Source organism: Odontesthes bonariensis, chromosome 17 (genome assembly GCF_027942865.1).
Source record: "Odontesthes bonariensis isolate fOdoBon6 chromosome 17, fOdoBon6.hap1, whole genome shotgun sequence".
NCBI lineage: Eukaryota > Metazoa > Chordata > Actinopteri > Atheriniformes > Atherinopsidae > Odontesthes > Odontesthes bonariensis.
This window is the reverse complement of record NC_134522.1, coordinates 25,274,080-25,283,300: the sequence shown is the minus strand read 5'-3', so window position 1 is coordinate 25,283,300 and position 9,221 is coordinate 25,274,080. Positions and strand designations below refer to the sequence as shown.

General features: G+C 40.6%; 1 protein-coding gene across 1 annotated transcript; it reads right to left on the bottom strand.

Annotated features, from left to right (window-relative positions):
- Positions 1-917: 917 nt before the first annotated feature.
- Positions 918-8,288, bottom strand: LOC142366175 (uncharacterized). The gene is made up of 18 exons (XM_075447991.1): positions 7,871-8,288; positions 7,616-7,668; positions 7,030-7,105; positions 6,281-6,417; positions 6,039-6,122; positions 5,893-5,949; positions 5,543-5,761; positions 5,238-5,426; positions 4,928-4,982; positions 4,739-4,829; positions 4,516-4,657; positions 4,307-4,411; positions 4,085-4,193; positions 3,808-3,991; positions 3,454-3,528; positions 2,077-2,179; positions 1,711-1,805; positions 918-1,633 (listed from the first exon to the last, which is right to left on the bottom strand). The coding sequence occupies exons 1-18, from the start codon at positions 7,896-7,898 to the stop codon at positions 1,483-1,485; spliced, it is 1,953 nt and encodes a 650-aa protein (XP_075304106.1). The 5' UTR covers positions 7,899-8,288; the 3' UTR covers positions 918-1,482.
- Positions 8,289-9,221: the final 933 nt, after the last annotated feature.

Sequence of the window (9,221 nt, the reverse complement as noted above, 5' to 3'; positions counted from 1 at the left end):
GTGAGGCTTACAAAAAATCTTGCTTTAGATTAAATGTAAAGGACAACAGTTGCTTTCCAGGTGTTTCACGAGCCGTCTATAGCTTGGGTTGGCCTTAGATCCCCAACATAAAAAGTTGGAATGGGGGGAAACAAAACTTTGCAAACAGTAGTAACACTAAAACAGTTGGAGGGAACATGTAACCAATTAGCTATTTGGCAACAGGTCAGTAAAAAGACTGCACATAGAAAGAGCATCCTAGAGAGGCAGAGCCTCTGAGAAGTAAAGACTGGCAGACTTTCAGCAATTTGCAAAATAATGCATCTACAATTGTGGAACAATTTCAGAATAATATTCCATCATCTACAGTGCATAATATCCTCAAAAGATTCAGAGAATCTGGAGCCATTAGAAAGGGAGGCAGATGAAAATCAGTATTGGCTTCCCATCATTTTCAGGCCCTCTGGCGGCCTGGCATTAAAACGGGTACAATTCTGTTGTCACTGCATGGGCTCAGCAACACAACAGAAATCATGAGAGAACAGTTCACTGCTCCATCCACAATGCAGGTTAAAACCCGACCATGCAAACAAGAAGCCGCATGTGAACACGATCCAGAAATGCTGCCATCTTGTGGGAAAAAGTTCATTTGAAATGAACTGTTTACACTAATCAAAATTCCGTTTTGGAAATAGATCCATCAACTAGTCTCCTCAGTTCTCAGACGTTTAGCAGAAGGGATGGTACAGTGGTAAACATTGCCCTGTCCCAGCTTTTTTAAGATGCGTTTCTGCCAACAAATTAAAGATGAGATCATATTTTTCATTAAAAAGTCCATATTCCAATGTTTTCCATGTTCTACTGTGAACATAGGGACAGTGACACCACTTTAATGGCTTCTGCTTAAACAATACTATACTTAAAGAGATGCTCCAACAGACAGGGCATTGTACATTTTATTGGTCAGAACATGTGGGATCCATTGATATGATGAAATTTATTTAATGCCCCAGAAACATGATTAACGCAAACAGTTTGAAAAGAAGAACTTCTCATAAATGGTAGCTTTAAAAATGAAAGCAGCTCTGCACCCCTAACCACAGAGGGAAGAATACAACACCGCAACCTAGTGGTGACTGAAAATCATCAGGAAAAATCTGTCCACGTGATTTTAAAATAATCAAACACAAAGAATGAACAGTTTAATAATTATATTACAGAGGAACGTTCAAAGCTTGAGGCACATGTTAAATGCAACTTGAAAAGGCACATGAATTATTACTATAATACAGTAGTGTAGAGAAGTCGGGTATGTGTCTGTGTTCATGCAACAGGGACGCCAACCACGGTGCACAAATCCCCCATAGATTGAACAAAATGGAAAATTCAAACACACTTAGTCTTTTTCACTGCTAAACCATCACAATGAAGATCCAAACTGTGACTCATACTGTGACAGAGTCAAATCTCAGAGGTGAAACTACATGCTTGTCATGTATCCCCTTAACTATGACTCCCTGCATGCGCTCCATATCCCAGCCTGCTGGTGAACTTGTCTTTGTCAATGTTTTTATTCTCGGGGACGTGTCTGAAAGTGCAGTCGTCCCTCGTGCAGCCCGTCGTCCTCCAGAAAAAACACTCCTTCTTGTACATGCTTCAACAAGAGGAGAAAATGTTAAGTCAAGTAAGGGGTTCTTATCAATACAAGGAGGAAGAGCGGACTGTTCTTACCCAGGACGTGGGAAGGGGTCAGTGGCAGCACTGAGTCCAGGGAGGGTTTTATATGGATATCGCACAGTCAGTGGTGCCCCCTCCACCACCATTCCCTGAAGAGGAACCCATTGATTTCATTATCAATTAATCTGTTACTTTTTGAATAATTTACTTATCATTTGGTCCAAAATCAAAATGTCCCAAATATCCAGTGGGATCCTGACACGTTTGTGCTCGACTAATCTTTAAACAAGAGCCGTCTGAGACTAAACTTCAGCCAAGGCTGAATTAAAAGAGATAAAAAATCTGTTTTGGAACCAAAAACTGAAGGATTGCTAGGTTGGCCCCAGACAAATGCAAATAGCAAGGTAAACAGGTACATACATTAATGCACTGGATGGCTCTGTCACAGTCTTCCTTCCGGGTGTAGTTGACAAACGCACACTGCTGCTCCAGCAGCATCTTGATGCTGTACACGGTCCCGGCTCTGGGAGAGAAATGCTGACAGTGTGAGTGTGTGAGCTGAGCAAGCGGTGGCTGCAGCATTTCTCAACAAGGATGCCTCCATCAACATGTTTTTAATGCTTACTTTCAATATGGGCTCAACAAAGGAATGCCAATGAAAACGGACTTGCTATGATTGATAGATTATTTAATTAGTTGTCTGACAGAAAACTGGCAGCTATAGATCCTTAAAGGAGACATACTTTATACCATTTTTCCCACAAACTGGCACAATTTCCCCTTTGGTCCTGATTAAATGCCTGTAATGCCAGCTCTAATGTCGGATTGTTGTAGCGTGTGGAGTGACCCTCCTTCCTTTGAAATCTGTAGTACATAACCCTCGGAGCACGGTATTACGGTATGAGAGAAGAAACAGGAAATAGTCGGAGACTTCAGACCTCACACCAAACTGATCCTAGCACCATTAATAACACCACTGAGAACTTATATCTCACATCACGGCACCATAACCTCTGGACTTCACAGTTGCTCCGCTCCTCTGTGCTGTTTAAGTTTCTAATGGCCACCAGCAAGAAGTGTTGCTTATATGGAGATGTTTCTTATTGTAATGGCTGATACCAATGCTGCACTGATGGTGCATTCAATGACAAATGGGAAATCCTTTGGACTTCAGATACACAAATATATGCGCTTAAGCACACGAAAGTCCTTTTTTTCCCTCAGAAAATATCCCCCTTAAGTTTTATTTCTAAAGCGGAACTTCAAAAATATTCCCAGATTCCAGCTCTTGAGGTATTTTTGGTCATTTGATAGTAAACTGAGTATTTAGGCCTTTTCAACATTCTTATTTCGAATAAGACGGTGCTGTGGAAATTTAAAACAAACATTTTTCCCAATTACTGGCCGACACCGTACAGACAAATAATCAGGAAAAATTTTAAATTGTGAATAATGAAAATAAACTTCAGCTGCAGCCCTAAAACTATGCAATGGCTACATTAATACAAAACCCCCCAAAAAGATGCATTTAATATGGCACAGGTGGAAAAGAAAAATAATTTTTAAATCGAAGACAGTTTAATTTGACTATTGCAGGAACTCCAAATCCAGCTGTAACTTTATCAATGCTGCTTTATCTTGTTATGCTGCACACAGATTCCTTGTCTTTATTACAGTGTAATCATGCTGGTTCTGCCGAGGTCGACAGTCAACCTTATCAGACAAAGTGCTGAATGAGATACTCAAAAAGAAACAAAGTGGGTCAGTTGAAGAGAAGACCAGATTGTGATACCACACCTGCTGCAGAGCTCGTGGAGTTTGGCATAGGTCATAGCAGGAGCCAACGTTCCCACCCAAACAGGGAAAAAGTCCCTGTCAACAAAAGAATAGAGATTATATATATATATATATATATATATATATTCAGATTTTCCTCACACTCTGGATACAGTTAGACAGAAGACAAATACAAACCACAAAACTAAATCTCATACTGCCTCATTTCTACATCAACAACTCTACACGTAACTACAAAATCCTCCAAACTGCCTGTCGTCATGCAAACAAACTATCATTTAAGACTGGAAAACTTTCCGTTTTAAAATTCCAACAAAATCCTGCTGAAACGGGTTCAACTAAATGTGACCTTACGGTCTCACAGGGCTCCTGGAGTGAGGGGTTGGCGACTGAGAATTCGATCCGTTTGGGCCCAAAGCATTGGACACTCCGACCTGCTGCGTTCGAGGACGGCTCATTTGGCGGACGACCCAATCTCCCACGTCTTCCTCTTCCTGCTCCACTGGCGGCTCGGCTCTGTTCTGACTGGCACCGGCATCTGAGGAAGAGGGCACCGAAGGTAAAGCTGTTCGAATAGCAGGACACCCGTGTGTCGTCTTTCTATCGCTGTGAAACGTTCGGTGACGTTTACCTCCGGGCCGTGGGCTGCCATCAATGGCAAACAGAGCTTCGACAGCTTCCTCTAATGTGGCGTGAGTTTTCAAGGCCTCCGAACACTGTGCCCAGGAGAAACCCATTTCCTGAAATCAAAGTGACACCGACAACCTCCTGAAGCTGACAGGATACAGACAGAAATGAAAAGCCTCATATGATAGATGCACACACACGATGAGGTCATAAGCCTCTTGCTTACCATGAGGTGCAATGTTTGCGCTCGTTTCAGCTCCTGTGCTGCTTCAGCGCTCGTACTTTCCAGCTGCAGCACCTTTATGTAGATCAGTGAGGCCTCATAGTACCTCTGAGGGAAATGAAAAAATAAAAAAATCATTACAACCATTCAAAATATCTGAAAGTACCAGTACCAGAGAGCCGCAGAGTATAAACAGAAATGAAGTGATCTACCTTGAGCCCACATAAAGCCTTCCCTTTCCGAAAAAAGCCCTTGATCCAGTTAGGTTTCATGGAGAGTGCGACATCAGCATCCCTGAGAGCGTTTTCAAACTGCTGCAGCCTTTCGTAACAGAGGGACCGATTTCCAAATAGCCTGAAACAGGCAGTAAACGTGTGTCAACATCAACCAATGCTGGGTCTTCAAGATCAAGCTCATTTGGGTCTGTGTTCTTACTTAAATTCCTTTGGGTTGTATTTAATGGCATCAGTGAAGCACCTCACCGCCATCTCATACTGTCCAGAGGCAGCCAAACGATTTCCTGCATCTGGAGGACAAACAGGAGTCGGCCCGTTTAAGTACTTTTTCCATGTTTTGTTTTATGGAAACATCCCATTGGAGGTCTAAAATGTAAATGTCACTCACTGGCAAGCTCTATACTTCTTTTTGCAAACTCCTCTGCTGTGGCATCCACTGTTTTCTGTTAACATGAGTATTTATTTAGTCTGAGAGGCATGCCGGTACATATGTTGTTCTGTCAAACACCAAACTACCGCTGATCAATGCCACGATATGACTCGTGTTGGGAAAACAACAGTTTTTGTGTTTCTAATCTAGTCAGAATTCAAATCCTGGACTTCTTTTCAGGTTAGCGTTACTGTTATTGAAAACTAATTATTTCAAATGTAATCATCATGTGTCTCTCTAGGAGCCATCACCTTTCTGGGATTCTCACCTCTTTGCTGGCTTTCTGTTCCTTCTTTTGAACCTCAGGTTTCTCAACAACTTTGGGCTTTTCTTCTTCGAGCTGCTGAACCTCAGCTTCATTTCTGTCCTTTTTTCTATCTGTTGCAGGCTTCTGGTTACTAACCTCCTCGGGCATCAATTCAGTAGAAGCAGGACATGAATTATTTAAATCCAAATCCTGTGGAGGAAAAGACAGAGCATTCCCGTTTCTTTTACAGAAGGTTAACATTTCCTGGCTGCTGATTTTCACTGAAAAGAAAGAAAAGTAATACTGATGTTGGAATCTCCACAAACCTTTCCCTGCTTGCCCTCATGATTATTCATCTCGACAAGATCTTCTTCTTTATCCCTTTCCCCATGCTGGTCACTTCCAGTTCCATCAGTTACCATTTGCAATTTATCAGATTCAGAAGATTCCTTTCCTTCTGAATTACTACCAATTATAAAGCTTTGTCCCTGGTTTTCTGAGTCAAACTTGTCTTGCTGCTCCTCCTCCTCGTCCTCCTCCTCCTCCTGACATGAAGAAAAAAAATAAATCATAACTAATCATTGTGGCTTAAAGAGAAAAGACCTCTCTCCCAGAAGTTTATTCCCAGGTTGTAACACATGCATGAGAGTCCAATCAACATTTCGGTTTGACTTACAGGTAAATTTTCTTTAATTGCATTCTCTTTTTCGAGTCGTTTCTTTTCTTTTTTACGCTGTAACAAACGAAACGAAAAAGAAATGTCGTGAGTAACTGTAGAACACTTAACATTCAAAATAACAGTTCTAACAGTTATGCCGGTACCATTTTTTTACGCTTGTTCCTCTCAGTTTTCTCTTTACGTCGACCATCCTCTTGTATCAATTCTTTAGCAATTTTATCAGCCTCCTAAAAAAAAATAATAATAAAAAAATAAAACACGATAAGAAATATACATCAAACTGAATGTCTCTGAAGTTCTTAATCTTATTCTCCACACAGTCCATGTCAGTCACAGTTCCAGAGTATTTTATTTCACTTCCAAGCAAGCGAAACCAGCGCATTACCTCATCAGTGAGTTGCTTTATCTGTGGATGTGGCTCTAAAGGCCTGTTAGCAGCATTTTGTGGATAAGGATCGTTGTCGTCATCATCACTGTCTGAATATATAAGGTCATTCTCAATGGGTTCAAGGAAATTTAAACCTGCAAGATATGGGAGACAAACACAAAAAAGGGGATCGCTTATCCTTGTAATCTGGGTTGACATTCACAGTATGGGAGGCCCAGAAATATCAGTATGCATCAAAATAAATAAAAAAAGAAAGGTAAAATCTCTGTTGTTCCGCTTGTAATGATCTGTGGAACATTTCTTCCTTTGAAATGTAAAACTTCTCCCTGTTATGTTACATTTCTGTCCCCGTTTCATTTCTTTCATCCATCTGAACTGAGATTCATCAACACAGCACTTGTATCATAAGCCAAAATAAGTTTCCATTTCCACGTTTGCCTAACTAAACAAACATCCTTTCGGTCCTCCCCTCCCCGTCTTTATTAGATGGTGAAATAAATCCATGTGGTGACAGCTTTAGGCCTTCAGGAACCTCATCAAACTGACACGCCCAGACTTCTTATGAGCAGTAAGACCATAAACCATAATACTGCACGCTAATTTACTTGCTGGGGGTTGAGGTGCAATTAGCATGTATGACACTACTTGTCAACGAGCAACATACCGTTCTGAGGCGGGAAGTGAATAAGAAGATGTTGAATCAACACGTCACCGTCACTTTAAATCAATACGAAACAAAGCCTTACCATAAAGAGCAGGTGCCAGCATTTCCATGAAGGACCCTCCAGAACTGCGCCCACTTATAAAATCAACCACCGATTCCTTAAAAGTAGAAGTGATCGGTGACTTAAAAGGCATCGTTCAATTTTATTTTGCCAATAAAATAGTTATAAATGTATAGTTCCATCAGCTAAATCCTCCCTTTGTGTCTCTACTTGATATCTTTAATTCAGTACCTTCAGATTTTGAATTGTTAATTTAACAACTTAGTCGAAGCAAAAAGAAATCAACCTGTCAGTAACTTCTGCTTCAGATAAAAAAGTTATTAAGTACAATGATTAAAATCATGATTATTTCTGCAGTTATCTGCAGGGATAACATTGATGTCGCATCCCTGAACATGCCCAAAGACTTACAGTACATGTCCCACATTATTTACCATAAACACATTGTTATTCTTCTTCAAGGTGTGTTCAAGTGACGCGACTGCATCTCATTGTCTCACTGTGTTAGAAAAGTGCTGGCATTTAGCCAACAGGATAGCCAAATCCAGGGCGACCTGTTCACTAAAAATTACTGCAATATGAGGTTCAAGGTTTGGATCGTACTCACGTGTGTGCGCATTAGTCTCGAGTTTTCTCGAATTCTGGGCATCGGACGGTCACCTGACAGGTTGAGAGACATTATAAGTTCAAATATATGTACATGATCAACACAATATAAATATATTGGGATAGAATTTGGGTAGCTTGGATGATCTCCAAAAAAGACAACATAGCTACTGTACCGCGGGAGCTAACAGGTAGAGAGATGTACCATTATCGGTAAGTGAAACTCGGAGACTAAGCTGTCCTTCTCATTTCTTACCTTTAGGAATGTCTTTCTTTCTTGACATGGTGTTCTCTGGCTTTTTTGTAGTGGCTTCCAGAATTAATTTTGTTTAAGTGACTTTCTTGTCAGCAACTACAATACTGTGGCGAAGACTGTTTATTAGTGTCCACGTTCTGGTTCGCGTACTTTAAAGCTGCCGTTTAGCCTACAACCTCCTGCTTCCTCCTTCTTCCGCTTCTTCTTCTTCTTCTTCTTCTTGTAATTTATTGGCGGTTAGCATCCGTAATGTTGCATTAGCGCCACCAACGGTACAATTATTTAACTGCGGGTGTGGAGCGTCGACGAAGGAGTGACAAAAGAAAAGAAAATAAATAGACAAATAAATAAACAATTCACTAAATAAAAAAATAAACTAAATCCTAGTCTTTAAGACGTCCTCCTTCTTCGGGTTACTTTCTTCTTCTTTGATATTTGCCGGCAGCTGTTACGTCTTCCTGTTGCATTACTGCCATCTTCTGGAGACAGTTCTCACCGTCGAAACTAATTAAAAACTACATTTTGAGACAGGTGTTCAAATCGATTTGTACAAATTGTTTTAATTGCAACGTAAAAACGATTACATTTATAGCAAAATTTTCAGGTTTAACATTTTTGCTTAAGTTATAAGTGTTCCTAAATTCTGTCCATTCTGTTTTGGAACAATAAAAAATACTTGAACTACCATTTTAAACCATTTGATGTATGCAGATGACCTGGCTATTATGTCCCCCAGCACTGTTGGGTTTCAGCAGCTCCTGAATGTGTGCTCTGAGTATGGGGTTGAGTTTGATGTACAGTACAATGCAAAAAAGAGTGTTGTATTGATATGTAGAGCCAAGGAGGATCATAAAGTGCTCTTCCCAACGTTTTACCTGTCAGGGCAATCACTATGTGTATCAACCAGTACAAAATATCTTGGGCACATTATCACTGACAAGTTGGAAGATGATGCTGACATGTTTAGGCAGAGACGAATGCTGTATGTCCAAGCAAACATGTTGGTAAGAAAATTTCATTTCTGTTCTGATGATGTGAAAGTAAGCTTGTTTCACGCCTACTGTACTCCTATGTATGCAGCCCCATTATGGGTCAGCTACAAAAAAGAGACCCTGCGTAAACTCCAAGTAGCATATAATGACTGCCTGAGGATATTGCTGAAAAAGCCTAGGAGTTGCAGTGCTAGTAAACTATTTTGTGACTCAGGACTAAGTACTTTACAGGCTCTCTTAAGGAACCTAATGTTTAAGTTCATGTGTCGTCTGGATAAGTCTCAAAACTGTATTATAAGGATTCTCACAAGCCCCAGATGCAGCTCTGTCAGACATCAATCATATATGTGGAAGCATTG

Excerpts from the sequence above, each read along its gene's own strand:
- LOC142366175 (XM_075447991.1), bottom strand. The coding sequence starts at position 7,898 with ATGTCAAGAAAGAAAGACATTCCTAAAG. Across the intron at positions 2,180-3,453 it reads CTCCACGAGCTCTGCAGCAG|AGCCGGGACCGTGTACAGCA; the intron begins GTGTGGTATCAC and ends TTTCTCTCCCAG. Across the intron at positions 1,634-1,710 it reads GACCCCTTCCCACGTCCTGG|CATGTACAAGAAGGAGTGTT; the intron begins GTAAGAACAGTC and ends CTCTTGTTGAAG.